General features: G+C 52.2%; 1 protein-coding gene across 4 annotated transcripts in view; it reads left to right on the top strand.

The window, feature by feature from the left end:
- The window catches only part of DOCK7 (dedicator of cytokinesis 7), a 150,334-nt gene that overhangs the window by 116,564 nt on the left and 17,227 nt on the right, over positions 1 to 16,543 (top strand). For all 4 annotated transcript variants that reach the window (XM_074265760.1, XM_074265761.1, XM_074265762.1 and 1 more), the window contains 8 exons: positions 5,132 to 5,301; positions 6,362 to 6,516; positions 8,008 to 8,190; positions 8,385 to 8,520; positions 9,579 to 9,675; positions 13,300 to 13,396; positions 13,816 to 13,950; positions 14,311 to 14,463. In XM_074265760.1, coding sequence (XP_074121861.1) covers positions 5,132 to 5,301; positions 6,362 to 6,516; positions 8,008 to 8,190; positions 8,385 to 8,520; positions 9,579 to 9,675; positions 13,300 to 13,396; positions 13,816 to 13,950; positions 14,311 to 14,463 — 1,126 coding nt within the window. The remainder of the gene's footprint in view (positions 1 to 5,131; positions 5,302 to 6,361; positions 6,517 to 8,007; positions 8,191 to 8,384; positions 8,521 to 9,578; positions 9,676 to 13,299; positions 13,397 to 13,815; positions 13,951 to 14,310; positions 14,464 to 16,543) is intronic.

Here is a 16,543-nt window from a genome sequence, read left to right on the forward strand (position 1 = left end):
TTACATTTAATAAAAGCCCATGGGAGCAGAGATAAAAAGCTAATTGAAAAATAAATAGTCTAATCCTAAAGAATGAATGCATCAAAGAACAAATCATAGAAGCAAGCTATCAATAGTTTAAAGAGAATGACAATGAAACTGCATTCCAAAATTTGTAGGATGCACCCAAAGTAGTATTTAGGGACAAATTAGGGAAAATTTAACTCTAAATATATACATCAATAAAAGAGAGTAGATTAATGAATTGGGCATTTAAGGTAACTTGTGGCAAATAAATTCATACAGGTAAACCAAAGCACATGACTGAGAAAAATCATTTTATTAACAGTGAAATGTATAACTGTTAACAGAGCAGATCAGAGTAGCAACATAGTAAAGCCAGCTACCTCAATGAGAAGGAGGGACCTTCTTTATTGACACATAAGAAAGAAAGGGTTCTGCAAAGGCAAGAAAACATTATTATTGTCTTGGGTGAGGCTAATTACACCCCTTTTTTTTGACAATTAAAGAATGTTAATTGTTTTATGGGACCAATCTAGATCTTGTAACATTTGATAGGCAATCAAAACTACTAGACTTACAATCTCCGTGGAAGAGATTAAAAACTACCTTAGTTGGACAAGGATAAGTAAAAACACACAGCATATGTTTTGAGGGTGGTAACAGGTTAATTTGAAATATTTAAAGATAACAAATAGATGTCCTGGAAGTATCCATAAGACTACTGGCATAAAAACTAGCAACTTTTCTTTTGATTATAACTTTTAATTTAAAAATTCTTTTAATTATAACTTTTAGGAGGAAAACTCAATTCTTGGGCTCAACTCTTGAGAGACAAAGAAAGGGATATTGAGTAGATATAAACTCAATTTTAAAAATCAGTACAGCATAAAATTAGTTAAATTGCAAGGGAATATTAATTTTGACTTTTCTATCTAAAATAATTAGAAAAAGAATAAATCTAAAATCTCCAATTAAACACCAAAAGGAAATCCTGAAAATCAAAGGAGAGTTTAATAGAATTGAAAGTTAAAAAAAAAAAAGAGAAAAAGCTATTGAATTAAAAAAAAAAAAAAAAAAAAAAAAAAAAAAAAGCTAGTAGGGCAGCTAGATGGCCCAGCAAATAGGGCACTGGCCCAGAAGTCAGAAGGACCTGAGTTCAAATGTGACCTCAGACACTTACTTAACAATTCCTAGCTGTGGGACCCTGGGCAAGTCATTTGACCCCAATTGCCTCAGCAAAATAAAAATAAATAAATAAAAATAAAGCTAGCAATTGGTTTTATGAAAAATCCGGTAAATTGGAAAAAATTCACAAAATAAACTATTGGTTAGTTTGATTAACAGGAAAAAAAAAGAGGAAATCAAATTACTAGTATCAAAAATGAAAAGAGTGAAAAGTATCACTAATGAAGATGAAAATAAAGCAATTGTTAGAAATTAATTTGTAAACCTTATGCCTATAAATCTAACAATCTGAGTGAAATGGATGAAGATTAACACATTGCCCAGATCAGCAGAAGTGGAAATAGAATACTTAAATAACTGCCTCAGAAAAAGAAATTGAAGAAGCCATAATTGAACTCCTCAAGAAAAAATCCCCAAGACCAGATGGATTCAAAAGTGAATCCCACTGAACATTTAAGAAACTACCCCAAGGCTATGCAAACCATTTGAAAAAATAGGTAGAGTTCTATCAAATTTCTTTTATGACACTAATATGGTGGTGATACCAATCAGGGAGGATCAGAAGAAGAAAAAGAAAACTATGGACCATTTTCTTTGAATGAATATCAGTGCAAACATTTTTAATAAAATACCAGCAAGGAGGTTATAGCAATATATCACAAAGATCATATATTATGACAACAAGATTTATACCAGGAATACAGGACTGCTTCAATATTAGGAAAACTATCAGCAGGATTTTCCATATCAGAAATAATAACAACAAAATCCAGCAGGAAGCAATAGAAAGAGAAATTTCATAACTTCAGACAATATAAACTACTTTGGAAGTCTTATCTTCAAAGATAAACCTAGGGATCGTATGAACACAATTACAAAACTTTTCATGCAAATAAAGACAGATCTAAACAAATGGAGAAATCTTATTTGCTCAGAATTAGGCCAAGTCAATGTAAAAATGCCAATTCTATCTAAGTTGATTTATTTATTCAGTGTCATAACAGACTACTAAAGAATTATCTTAAAGAACTAGAAAAAATAGTAACAATTTATCTGGAAGAATAGATCAAGAATACTAACAGAATCAATGAAAAAAAAAATTGTGAAAGAAGGCAACCTAGCAACTCTAGATTTCAAACTGTATTATAAAGCGGTAATCATTAGAATAATTTGTATTGACTACGAAATAGAGAGAGGTAGATCACTGGAATAGATTAGTACAAGATACATGGTAGTAAAAGGCCATAATAATCTAGTGGTTGATAAATTTATTGATCCAAACTTTTGGGATAAGAACTCAACACTTGACAAAACTTACTGGGAAAATTGGAAAGCAGTTTGGCAGAAACTAGGCACAGACCTATTCTCAAACTGTATACCAAGATAAGGTTAAAATGGATAAATGATTTAGACATAGAGGATGATGTCATAAATAAATTTGCGTGAAATTATAGTCTGATCTATGGAGAAGGGAAAGAAAATTTTGTGACCTAACAAGAAATAGATGAAATTACAAGAAGTAAAGGAGATAATTTTGGTTACATTAAGAGGCTTTTGCACAAACAAAACTAATGTAGCCAAAATTAGAAGAAAAACAGCAAATAGATTTTTTTTTTTTTTTACTTGCACAGGTTTTTCTGATAAAGGTCTCATTTCTTAAATATGTAGGGAAGAACGGCAAATTTGTAAAATAAATAAATAAGTCATTTCCCAGTTGATAAATAGAGAATATGAATAGACAGTTTTCAGAAGAAGAAATCAAAATTATCACTGGTCACAAAAAAAGTGCTCTAAATCACTACTGATTAGAGAAATATAAAGTAAAATAGCTCTGAGAGCTCACTTTACAAGTATCAGAATGATTAATATACCAAAAAAGAAAATGATAAAAGTTGGAGGAGATACTGTTGGAAGAATTGGGAACTGATCCATCCACTCTGAACCATAAAAGGACTATAAAATTGTGTGTACCTTTTGATTCAGCACTATCACCCAAAGAAAAGGGAAAATCCATTTGTACAAAAATGTTCATAGCATTATTTTTACAGTGACAAAGAATTTGAAATTAAGGGGATGGCCATCATCCAGACCATAAGAGATATGGTCTAACAATCTATGGTATAGGAATATGATGGAATACTGTTGTGCAGTAAGAAATGATGAACAAAAATAAACCTAAGGACTTACGTGAATTCACATGCTAAATGAATTGAGCAGAACTAGGAGAACCTTTTACACAGTAGCAACAATATCGTATGAGGATCAACTGTGATTGACATCTGTTCTCAGAAATATAATGATCTGAGACATTTTGAAGGACTTATGATTTAAAAAAAAATATCTTCCTCCAGGGGAAGAACTGCTGGAGTCTGAATGTAGATTGAAGCATATCTTTTTTACTTTATTATTCTTGGTTTGTTCTTTGTTGCTTTGTTTTTCTTTTGGTCCCTTTTTGTTTGTTTGTTTTTTGGGACATGGCTAATATAGAATTTTGTATGTAAATTCTATATGAAATTGCTTGCACTCTCAAGAAAGGAGGAGGGGAGAAAGGGCAAGAATATGGTACTCAAAATTTAAAAAGAATGTTACAAATCTTTGTTTATATAAAATTGAGAGAAAATAAAATAGAAATCAAATTTTAAAAAGATAACATATATTACAATTGCTATTTGAGGGTTTCCATCCCAATTAATAAATTAATGCTTAATTTTTTAAAATGACAAGCAGGATGGTTTCAGAAAAAACCTCAGAAGAGTGATAAAAACTGATGCATAGCAAAGTGAGCAGACAGTAGATAGAACATTGGGCACAGTAAGCAATAATATAAGCTATCAGCTATGAAAGCCTTGGCTGTTTCAATCAAGACAAGGATCCAAGACCATTTTCAAAGACCCACGATGAAAGATCCTGTCCACCTCCAGAGAGAATGCAACTTGGAGCATATTTTTTTCAACTTTATTTTTGTTGGGGCTTTTTTGGTAGTATATGGTTAATGTGACTGCCCATATATAATCAGAATCAAAATGCTTGCCATCACAAGCAGAGGGAAGAGACATGGGGAAGGGAGAGAATTTGGAACCCAAGTTTTAAAAAAATAATTTTAAAAAACCAACCAACCAAAAAGAAATTGCCTCTGAGGCTCAGCTGATCTGCAACCTGTGGTGCGAACGGGGGCCTTTTTTCAAAGATATTGTCTGAATGTGGACATGGATGGACTTGCCGTTCCCCCTTCCCACCTTTCAGTAGACAAGAACAAGAACCAGAGTACTGCTCATGTAGCCTCAGAGCGGGGTCCAGATGAAGGGGCCTGGGGACTCTGGAGCAGGAGCCACCCCGACTTGGCAACTGAGCCTTTGTCGTGGCTGGGCTTGGTCATCCAAGTTCAAGCCTAGTCACTCTGGGTTAAGGTGGCAAAGTCTACAAGCAAGAGGCTTCTGTGATTTTCCCTTAATTGGAACTCTTTCTTCCTTTTTAGGGTCACAGGCCAGCTGGTGATCTCGTGGGGTCTCTCTCAGCCCTTTTATGAGCACTTGGTGTAAATGGCTTGGAGTTAAATGCCTTTGTTTTATTTTTCTTCTATTTTTTGTAAATGGGCCCATTTTCATTCTTTATTAGAAATGACACATAAAAGGATAAATAGATGTGTGTCTGTATATATGATGTATATGTATGTGCATTATATATCTGTATACATAATATATATATAATATATTATATATATATATATATATATATATATATATATATATATATATATATATATATATATATATATATATATATATATATATATATATATATGCATTATATATCCAGACACACACATATATATGTGGAATATTAACTAGAGGGAAAAGAGATTCATTTCTGGTCTTTTGAAGAGTGCTTCTGTGTTTGTTTTCAGACTGTTCACTAATCTCTCTGACCTCACTTTCTTTAATAGTTTGTTTGGATTGCATAAGAAAGTCATCAACATGGTACACAATTTATTGTCCAGTCATGATTCCGACCCACGGTACTCTGACCCTCAGGTAAAGGCTCGGGTGGCCATGCTCTATCTCCCTTTGATCGGCATCATCATGGAAACTGTGCCTCAGCTGTATGATTTTACAGGTATCTATCCCTCATCTGCAGGAAAGCGGTTTGTTCATTTTTTTGCCCCCAAATTAAACCTTTCTGTTCCGTGGCCCGTTAACCTGTTGTTTCTCGGTGGTGAAGCTGTAAGTTAAACCTTTCACTTAAAATTGCACTTTGCAAGTTAAGGTTTTTGTGGTCCCGTGTAAGGTATGCCTTAGTTTAAAGGGATCCTCTGTAAAAACTAGTCGCCAAAGTCGTAAGTTAGGAGGTGATTTTTCATGTTGGCGAGGGGCGTCACGTGGAGTTTCTTCAAATAGGATTTAATTTCTATTAATTTAAATTTTAAAGTCCCCTTTTGTACCAGTGCTCCAGAGTACATGTATTTGTGTTGCCTAAAGAAACTGAAAGAAAAATGTTCCAGGTCATCCACCCTCTTTAAGGTTGGACAGCGAGTTCTACAAAAGAGAGAAATAAAGTTGGCCCTGGCCTTAGATGACAGCCAGAAGAGTAGGTCTGCAAGGCTCATTCCTCCTCCGGAGGCCGAGCCCTTTGGTTGATTGCTGGGAGTTTTCCAAGAAAGCTCCGGTGCTGCTGCTTTTGCACTGTACTTTTATCAGTGGATTTCCATCTCCTGTCCCCAGCTACCCCGGAGGCTTGGCGTCCTCCACAGAGGGCCAGGTCAAAGTCAGAGGCCGCGTTCAGACGCGCACGGAGCTCACTGGCCTAGACCCAGGAGCCCAACCCTAACCCTCCGAGACTTGTGAGGGCCCAGGAGGCGCTGCCCAGAGCTTTCCAGCCATCGCTGGGGCTGCCCGAGGGGCATCGGATGGGAGCAGCGCCCCGTGGCGCCGGACCTCCGCTTGGGTCTGCTGACCCCTCCGCAGGACTGGCCACAAGTCTGCTCTTCCTGCAAGTTTCCTTTTTCCCCCAGTGATTTTAGCTTTGAATTTGAGGCTCCGCAGTAATTAATGCACATGTGGTATAAATAAATTGCCCTGGGGGTCAGCATTCGGCGGGTCATGAAGGTGGTAGCAGGGTGAGGGAGAGGAGGAGAGGAGGTAACTCACGGGTCTGTCTCCTTTTGGATCCTCTCCAGAAACGCACAATCAGCGAGGACGGCCCAGCTGTGTGGCAATTGAGGATTATGAAAGCGAGGGCGGAAATATGATAAGCCAGACGGTGGCCATGGCGATCGCAGGCGCCCCGGTCCCCCCGCTCGCGAGACCCAGCAGCTTTCTGCTCACTTCATCGGTATAAAAACATTTAGAAGTGGAATAAATGCACAGGGGACGCGGCAGCCTCTGCGGGGAGCAGGGAGGGGCTGCGCGGGGGGAGCGGGTGCAGGGCCCCGTGGTTAGACTCAGACCGAGCGTTGATGCTGTGCTGCCCTTGTTCAGAAATTTATTGTCTGAAAATACTTGCTTAGGGCCTATTCTTTATCAGCTTTGAGATTTCCTTGGGGGGGGAGGTCTGAGTGAGGGAAGTGTTGCATAAAGAAATAACTTTTTTATGTTTTTTTAAAAGACAATATATTCACTCCAGGCGTGTTTTTCCCTACTCTTAAAAAGAGGACTAAAGCAAATTTGTAAAGCATGTTTCCCTTTAGAGAGAACACAGCCAAATTTACTAAAAGTAAAACGTTTTCTGGAAACTGTCCCGCCATTGGTCTAGGTGAAACCCTGTCAAGAGAAGAAAGCTCCAGACTTTCTAGGTCAGGGATCTCCTGTCAAACAACAAAAAAGTTTCCTCGTCCGTTCACGCCGTGGCTATTTTACGGCTGCCGTGAACACAAGGCCCGGCACCTCAGTACTTACAGCCGGGCCTCCCTCTCCCCTTCAGGACGTCGGTGGGGCCCGGCCGGGGGATTTCTCTTCCCTAGCTTGGCCGCTGGGACCGGTAACGAGGGCACCCCCGAGGTTCTTGGCTCTGGGATGGAGCCTCGTTTCATGGCCGGCCCAAAGGCACCGTCAGTGCTTAGAAGCATAGATAGATGCCGGGGCCTTAGTGGGAAATGAGTTTGTGTTACCGGCTCCTTCCAGTCCCGACTGCGGAAGGGGAGTAGGGGGCTCGGCCGTTAGGCCCTTTGGGAGAACAGGAAAGGGGGCGGCCCAGAGGAGTCGGGGCTTCTCCTTCACCTTTGCCCCTTGCCCTTTTGGGCCTGGAGGGTGCGTGATGCTTATTAGGGGTCTGCTGCTTGTTCTTGGGTTCCCCTCTCCGTTCAGCTGTTAAGAACTGTTCTTGCAGATTGTCTGGAGGAGAGAGAACGAGGCTCTGGGCCGTGCATGGGTTCTAAAGCACATTGTGTAAGAGGTTCCGTTCTTGTGTGGCTCTGCATGAAGTCCGGGGCCAGGCCCCTCGAAGGCCTGAGACTGCCTCAAAGGCCGTAGGGCTTTTTCCAGGAGCGCGGGGCGCAGGGCCGGAGACCTGGCTGGGCCCCAGGAGACCCGGCTTCGCCCGCTGTCTCTGGCCCCAGCTAGGAGACCCCGGGGAGGTCAGCGGAGCCCCCAGCGCCATTGTGCTTTTCCAGTTCCTGCCTCGGAGCCCATGAGCTGATAACGCTCCCTGGCGCTGGGCAGCTCTCCCCAGTGGAAGGCTGACTTGGGTCGCCATTTGTGCTTAGCAGAGGGAGTCCCCCGCACAGAATCACGGGCCCGATTATTTGTGTTAACGTTCTGAGCCACGCTGGCTGGGGACAGGAAACCCCCGCGCGGGTGGCGTCACGGCCTCGTTTCTCCCCCTCAGACCGGCCGCCAGCACTCCATGTTCTCGGCGGAATCGAGCCGGAGCCTTTTGATCTGCCTCCTGTGGGTGCTCAAGAACGCGGACGAGACGGTCCTGCAGAAGTGGTTCACGGACCTGTCTGTGCTGCAGCTCAACCGGCTGCTGGACCTGCTCTACCTCTGCGTGTCCTGCTTCGAGTATAAAGTGCGTGGCGGCGGGGCCGCTCTGGGCCAGGGCCAGAAAGAGAGAACGGGGAGGGAGGAGGGGGGAGGAGAAGAGGAAGAGAGAAGGGGGGAGGGAAAGAGGAGGAGAGGAAGAGGAGGGGTGGAGGAGGAGGAGGAAGAGAGGAAGGAGGTTCTTCCTCCAAGGATCCCCATTGTCTTGTATTTCAAACTTAGGGGAAGAAAGTCTTTGAAAGGATGAATAGTTTGACCTTTAAGAAGTCAAAGGACATGAGAGCCAAACTCGAAGAGGCCATCCTTGGAAGCATCGGAGCCAGGCAAGAAATGGTGCGCCGGAGCCGAGGGCAGCTGGGTAGGTAGCCCAGAGCTCCCGTGCGGGGGCGAGCGTCTCTCCCGCGGGGTCAGCTTTCCCCGGTAGCTCAGCTCGGAGCCCTGGACCGCAGCAGAGCAGGGACTCGGACGTTGTAAACATACGGCTGTCATGCATGTATGTGTAGCCATTGTGAGTGAAGGAGAAAAGCATTTATGAAGTGCTGACTGTATGCTGGGGATAAAAGGAAAAGAGCTGGAAGGGAAGCCCTCCTCAGAGAGACTCAACTTGGGTGGGGGGATCCAGCTTAGACAGGTGGGAAGCCGGGCACCCCAAGAGCCTGCCCGGGTCAGGGGGACTCCGTCTGCCTGGAGCAGGGCGTGGGTGGGGAGGCTCCCCCCAGACCGAGCTGACAGGGGTGGAATGGGGAGATGCCATGTTCAGTCTGCCCACCCCTTCGAGACCCCCTGGGGCCTTTCTTGGTTACGCTACAGGAGGAGCTTCCATTCCCTTCTCCAGCTCATTTTACAGATGAGGAAACTGAGGCAGGCAGGGGTCGGTGACCTGCCCAGGGTCACCCGCTGGGAAGGGTCTGCGGCTGCATTTGAACCCAGGCCCTCCTGCTGCAGGCCCAGTTCCCTGTGCCCTATGGTGCCCCCATGTGCCCAATGGAGAGGCTGCCTCTGGAAGCTGAGGCTCAGGTTGTCATCCCTCAGCCTCCTTCAGGTCTCTCAGGGACCTGCTGGGTGCCCAGCTGGCAGTCACAGCCCCACTGCTGGAGCTGGGGACCGGCCGGCCCGGGAAGGCCCGAGGGCACTCGAGCCATTGTGAGAATAAAGACAAAAACCCGGGCCCCCCAAACCGCTGCATTGTGCCCAATCAAAGCCCGACATCCTCCTGGATGCCTTTTTTAGAATGACATTTCACGGGTCCTAGAGGGAGCGTTTAATGTAGTCACAAGTTTGAGCAGAAACTTCGGCTTCAGGGGGGAGATGAGGAAAAGGGGCTCCCTGGTGGGGGGCCATTAGTATGCGGACAGACACGGGGGCGAGGCCCAGGGAAATGACACGGACGCTCTTGTTCTTCCACTCACGTGGCAGAGAGAAGCCCATCGGGAAGCGCCTTCGGAAGCCAAGAAAACCTGCGGTGGAGAAAGGACATGACCCACTGGCGCCAGAACACAGAGAAGCTGGACAAGTAAGAGAGCCTCGGCCCCGGGGACCGGCCGGCCTCGTTAGGGAGGCCTGCAATTTTCTCCCACCTCTGTGTGCTGGGGTGGGGGGGAGGGGAGGAGAGAGAATGGGCTTTGCTCCCAAGGGCCCAGCTCCCAGGGGAGCTGAGAGAGCTGGCCTGTGGTTCCTGAAATCCCGGCTCTTGTTCTCCCCAGCCCTAGAGCTGGGGAATGGCTGGGTCTCTTGGTGGAGGGGATTTAGACGGCAGATCTTCGCCTTTGACTCTCATCCAAAACCCACTAACGAAGTGTGCCAAAACCCTCGCTCTCCTTGGGGTGCCGGAAGTGATCCGGTGGGAATGGAAGGGTCCCCCAGACCTCCGGGACTTTGAGATCTACCCTGGGAGGTCAGGGCGCCCACGTGCACGGGCATGAGGTGTCCTGGGTAACTAGGGGGAGCCAGGGCCACTCACGGTCAAAGAACAGGACTCCTGGGCGAGGGCGGCAGGGGTGGGCTCACGGGCATGGTGGCGATTGAGCGGGGGGAGATCTGAAGGTGCAGAGAGACGGGGGAACCTTTCCCTACAGCATGCGCCGGATCTGAGAGCAGATCCACATGTGAGGGGCTCCCTGGGAAGGGAGTGACCGAGTGTCTGCTGTTGGGAGCAGCCTTGGGGGTCACTGGGGGAGGTTCAGATTGAACTCGGCCCTTGGGCCCGAAACCTCCCTGTGACCAGAGGTGTTGGCTTAGAGAAGATCCCCCAGCTGGTGCAGAACGAAATCACAGAGGGGGGTTGTCTGAAAAAAGAAAACAAAAATATGCGTGTAGTTATTGCTTCAATACGAATTACACCCGACTCCACAGTGACTTGAACAGTGCTAAGAGGAGTGGAAGCTCACGTCCATCCTCAGGCCCCTTCGGAGGCCCCATTACAGCAGAGAGGCAATGCTCAAGCCTCTGCTGGCACAGAGCAAATCCTTCCAGTTTGGAAGCCTCCACACCCTCATCCTGCCGCCCGGGCCCTGGCACGGAGACGCTCGGCCCTGGGGTGCAGAGGCCCCGAGGCCCATCCTGGCACGGAGACGCTGGGCCCGGGGGTGCAGGGGCCCCACACCCTCATCCTGCCGCCCCGGCCCTGGTACGGAGACGCTCAGCCCCGGGGGTGCAGAGGCCCCATGCCCTCATCCTGCCACCCGGGGCCCGGGGCACGGAGACGCTCGGCCCGGGGGTGCAGGAGACGCTCAGCCCAGGGGTGCAGAGGCCCCGGGGCCCGTCCTGGTACGGAGACGCACGGCCCGGGGGTGCAGGGGCCCCACGCCCTCATCCTACCACCCGGGGCCCTGGTACGGAGACGCTCAGCCCAGGGGTGCAGAGGCCCCGGGGCCCATCCTGGTACGGAGACGCACGGCCCGGGGGTGCAGGAGCCCCACGCCCTTATCCTGCCACCCAAGGCCCGTCCTGGCACAGAGACGCTTGCCCTGGGGTGCAGGGGCCCCGAGGCCCATCCTGGTACGGAGACGCTGGGCCCGGGAAGTGCTCCTCGGATCAGGTCACTTCCTTGAATCTGGAGATCAGCTTCCTGTAGCCCCTTCCTGTGGGGGTCTGTCCTCCCAAGGCCTTGTCCCAGCCCCGAGAAGGCTCAGGAGCGCCTGCAAAGGCACCTCTGCCCCCAGCCCGATGTCGTCCGCTTTTTGCCTGCTGTCTTCTCGGAGTCTCTCCCGAACTCCTCAGCTGCTGGCTTCGGTGGAGGCCCCGCGGGCAGCTGTCCTGACCTCTGGGGCCGCTTTTTCCCTCGATCAGATTTTGCTCCAAAGGATTCTTCCTGCTGCGTTTTTGCGCTCCGTTCTGAGATGTCTTAGACGCAGCTTTTACAAGTCAGGGACGGAAAGCCGGAGGCTGGAAGGACTCACGGCAGATCGCCTCAGCGGGAACGTGGTCAGGGAAGGAAGGAGAAAGCAGGCCGGGCGGCGGCCAGAGGCTCGGTTCCCTTGAACTTGCCGTTTGAGGACTGAATCCAGGACGGACGCTGGAGAGAAGCTGCAGGGGAAGGGAGTCCTTGTGGGAGCAAGAGCCCGGGAAAAGCAGCCAGGAGCGGGGTGTGGAGCCGCGTCCTCCGAGAGGGGGGCAGAGCAAGAAAAAGGACGCACCGGAAGGGAGGCAAAGAGGGCCACGGCCTCCAGACCGCCTTCATACCGAGCATTTTCAGCGAGAGCATCGGGACTGGGGGGGGGGGGGGCTGAGCGCCTCAGAAAGCTGAAGCGCCTCCTCGGCCCGTTGGGGCTCGGCGGCCGCAGCGCCGCCCAGATGAGGGCCTGGAAGCCCCCGTGGGAAGACGCGGGATGGCGGCCCCAGGACCATAGAATCGCGGGGCCTCCAGGCGCAGTCCAAGCTTCCTGAGGGTGCAGCGGGCCGGCTCCTCGGGGGAGGGGCAGCTCCTTCTCTGTCCGGAGCCCCCATCCTGGGGAGAAGGCACTTCTCCCTGCACCCGGGGAGGCGAGTGTTTGCAGACTCGCGGAACGTAGAATGGGGAGGGAGCCCGGGCCGAGCCAGGCTCCCCTGACCGGGGTCCTGGAGTACCTGGGGAGAGCCCCAGCGGGGATCCCGCCCCCCCCCCCCCATCAGCTCTGGCTGCCAGGGGGTTTCCCAACCGCAAACCGAAGCCAGCAGGGCGAGGAGTCTCCCTTCATTGGAGGTGAGTCTCTGACTTCCAGTCACCAAGAACTTGCGCTGGGCTTCCCGCCCCAGCTGGGAGTGGTGTCGGGCCAAAACTCCCGAGAGGGGCGGTTCTGCTGCGCGGTGGGGCCCGCCCCCAACCCACAGTTACAAGTTAGCGAATCCCGACTGGTCCGCCCTGCGGGGCGGGGGAGCGTGGAGGGAGGCGCCCCCCTGCGCGCCCCCCCCCTTCCTGCGGACCGGTCTCTGACTTGAAGTCCGGGAGGGAAGGAAGGAGCGGAGGCCACCGGCCGGACTCTCCCCCCCTCTGTTAGTAGAGCCCGGGAGCGCCCCCCCTCTGTCCTGGTCCTGGCTGCCTTCTCCTGGGGGGCTGCGCCTCCTGGCCTCCCCCAGGCCTCGGAGCCCCTGCTTTCAGCATCGCTTTGCTGGGTTGGGGTTTTTAACCCCTGGCCGCGAGTCCCGCGCCCGCTGGCTTTGCCCTCAGCTCTCGGCCCCAAGCTGGGAAGTTTACAAAGTGCGGAGAAGGGCAGCGCGCTGCCCCGTGGGCACTGGGGCTAAGAGCTCGGGCCCAGCCCCCCCCCCCCCCCAGGTCCTGATGCTCTCTGTCCTTCCCTGCAAGTGCGGGCCGAGCAGCGGGAGGGGCCGGGCGGGGCCCTGGGAGCTTTTGTGCTCCCCTGTGAGGAGAGCCGGGGAGTGCTCCGGGCTCCCACAGTCCTCTCTGAGAGAAGATGCAACTTCGGGAAAACCAGCCCTTTACCCAAAGAAAGGGGGCAGCGAGGCCCCTGGCAGGCGGCCCCGAGCGCCCGTGGCGGGCTGTCCTCGCGGTGCGCGGCCCGGGCCCGGGCGTGAAGCGGGAGCGCGGGGCCGCAGCCCCTTCCCCGGCCCTCGTTCTGTGCACAGTGCGCCGGGGCCGGCCTTTCTCCGGCGTGGGAGCGTTCCCTTGGATTTATCCCTCTTTACTCCCGCGTTTCGTCAGGTCGCGGGCAGAGATCGAACACGAGGCCCTCATTGATGGAAACCTTGCGACCGAAGCCAACCTGATCATCCTGGATACGCTGGAGATCATCGTGCAGGTACCGGGGGGCAGGAAGGAAGGGGCGGCCCGGGCGGGGGGATCGGGCAGGGGGCGGGAGGCTCGGGCAGGGGGCGGGAGGCTCAGCCCTGTTTCGGAGGTGCCTCCCTCCCCCACCCCCCCCACTGGCCCTGACTGCGCGCCCCCCCCCCCCCCCCCCCCCCGCTCTGCAGGACGGGCCCTGACTGCGCCCCCCCCCCCCCACGGCTCTGCAGGACGGGCCCTGACTGCGCCCCCCCCGCTCTGCAGGACGGGCCCTGACTGCGCCCCCCCCCCCACGGCTCTGCAGGACGGGCCCTGACTGCGCCCCCCCCCCCCACGGCTCTGCAGGACGGGCCCTGACTGCGCCCCCCCCCCCCACGGCTCTGCAGGACGGGCCCTGACTGCGCCTCCCCCCCCCCCCCCCCCTCTGTGTTTCAGACCGTGTCCCTGGCCGAATCCAAGGAGAGCATCCTGGGCGGGGTGCTCAAGGTGCTCCTGCACAGCATGGCCTGCCACCAGAGCGCCCTCTACCTGCAGCACTGCTTCGCCACGCAGCGGGCCCTGGTCTCCAAGGTGGGTGTCCCGCAGCCCTGTAGGCTTGTTCGGCCTGGGCCGTCCCGGCAGGAGCGAGGGACCCCCAGCGGGCGATGGGGGGCGCGGAGACCGGCCAGGGCCTCGTAGAAGGGTCAGGGCAGAGGAGACCGAGCTTCGAGGCTCGTCCAGGGCCGGGTGGGCACAGGCCCGCCAACTGGGCCGGGCAAAAATGGCCCCTTCCTCCCCCCGGCCAGTGGAAAATGAGCCTTTCCCGTGCTTCCTGAAGCCGTTCTTCTGAGAAGGCCCCGGGGCAGCGCCCGGCCAGTCCCCGGGCGGGATGTCTCCCCCCCAAGCTGGGGCAGCGGCTCCCCTCCCCAGCGACGTCTCCTTTCCCCACAGTTCCCCGAGCTGCTCTTTGAGGAGGAGACGGAGCAGTGCGCCGACCTCTGCCTGCGCCTCCTGCGCCACTGCAGCAGCAGCGTCGGCTCCATCCGCTCCCACGCCAGCGCCTCCCTGTACCTCCTGATGAGGCAGAACTTCGAGATTGGCAACGTAAGCCCCGCTGGCTGGCGGCCCCCTCCCCCCGCAGACCCCCTCGGGCCCCCCCACGCAGCTCCCGGGTCAGGGCGCCCAGCAACTTCCCAGGCCCACGGCCGAGCCGCGATGGAAGCGGGGACAGCACCACCGGCTGCTTCTTGGCCTGGGTCCTCGGACCCCTGGGATCAGCCCTCCACCGTCCTGGAGTATTCAGGGCGGTCTGGGGGCGCTGGTGGCCTTTCCCTGGGCCCGCTCTGCCTCCGGTGCTGCCAGGACATGGGCACCAGCGGTCCCCTTTAATGCTGAGTGAGAACCTCAGTGGGGCCCCCGGAGTCGGGGCAGCGACCGTCCACCCCTCAGCTGCCCTTCGTTTGGGTCCCGGGGACGTCGGGGTGCCCAGCTGGGCACCGGGAGGATCCCCAAGGGGCAGCTGTTGTCTGGGGTGAGAAGGAAAGTGTGACAAGGAAAAGGGGAACCCCAGTGGGACACTGCTCCCCCTTCTCAGTGCCAAGAGACAGTTCCTCTGCATTTGTGGTGCCTGGCCTGCAACCCTACTGCACGCTCTCAGACTCTGCAGTCCTATTAGCTGCTCTCAGACTCTGCAGCCCTATTAGGTGCTCTCAGACTCTGCAGCCCTATTAGGTGCTCTCAGACTCTGCAGCCCTATTAGGTGCTCTCAGACTCTGCAGCCCTATTAGGTGCTCTCAGACTCTGCAGCCCTATTAGCTGCTCTCAGACTCTGCAGCCCTATTAGCTGCTCTCAGACTCTGCAGCCCTATTAGCTGCTCTCAGACTCTGCAGCCCTATTAGCTGCTCTCAGACTCTGCAGCCCTATTAGGTGCTCTCAGACTCTGCAGCCCTATTAGGTGCTCTCAGACTCTGCAGCCCTATTAGGTGCTCTCAGACTCTGCAGCCCTATTAGGTGCTCTCAGACTCTGCAGCCCTATTAGGCGCTCTCAGACTCTGCAGCCCTATTAGGTGCTCTCAGACTCTGCAGCCCTATTAGCTGCTCTCAGACTCTGCAGCCCTATTAGGTGCTCTCAGACTCTGCAGCCCTATTAGGTGCTCTCAGACTCTGCAGCCCTATTAGCTGCTCTCAGACTCTGCAGCCCTATTAGCTGCTCTCAGACTCTGCAGCCCTATTAGCTGCTCTCAGACTCTGCAGCCCTATTAGGTGCTCTCAGACTCTGCAGCCCTATTAGGTGCTCTCAGACTCTGCAGCCCTATTAGGTGCTCTCAGACTCTGCAGCCCTATTAGGTGCTCTCAGACTCTGCAGCCCTATTAGGTGCTCTCAGACTCTGCAGCCCTATTAGGTGCTCTCAGACTCTGCAGCCCTATTAGCTGCTCTCAGACTCTGCAGCCCTATTAGGTGCTCTCAGACTCTGCAGCCCTATTAGGTGCTCTCAGACTCTGCAGCCCTATTAGGTGCTCTCAGACTCTGCAGCCCTATTAGGTGCTCTCAGACTCTGCAGCCCTATTAGCTGCTCTCAGACTCTGCAGCCCTATTAGCTGCTCTCAGACTCTGCAGCCCTATTAGCTGCTCTCAGACTCTGCAGCCCTATTAGCTGCTCTCAGACTCTGCAGCCCTATTAGGTGCTCTCAGACTCTGCTCTCAGACTCTGCAGCCCTATTAGGTGCTCTCAGACTCTGCAGCCCTATTAGGTGCTCTCAGACTCTGCAGCCCTATTAGGTGCTCTCAGACTCTGCAGCCCTACTAGGTGCTCTCAGACTCTGCAGCCCTACTAGCTGCTCTCAGACTCTGCAGCCCTATTAGGTGCTCTCAGACTCTGCAGCCCTATTAGGTGCTCTCAGACTCTGCAGCCCTATTAGGTGCTCTCAGACTCTGCAGCCCTATTAGCTGCTCTCAGACTCTGCAGCCCTATTAGCTGCTCTCAGACTCTGCAGCCCTATTAGGTGCTCTCAGACTCTGCAGCCCTATTAGCTGCTCTCAGACTCTGCAGCCCTATTAGGTGCTCTCAGACTCTGCAGCCCTATTAGCTGCTCTCAGACTCTGCAGCCCTATTAGGTGCTCTCAGACTCTGCAGCCCTATTGGCTGCTCTCAGACTCTGCAGCCCTATTGGCTGCTCTCAGAC

Source organism: Sminthopsis crassicaudata, chromosome 4 (assembly GCF_048593235.1).
Source record: "Sminthopsis crassicaudata isolate SCR6 chromosome 4, ASM4859323v1, whole genome shotgun sequence".
In the NCBI taxonomy this organism is placed as follows: Eukaryota; Metazoa; Chordata; class Mammalia; order Dasyuromorphia; family Dasyuridae; genus Sminthopsis; species Sminthopsis crassicaudata.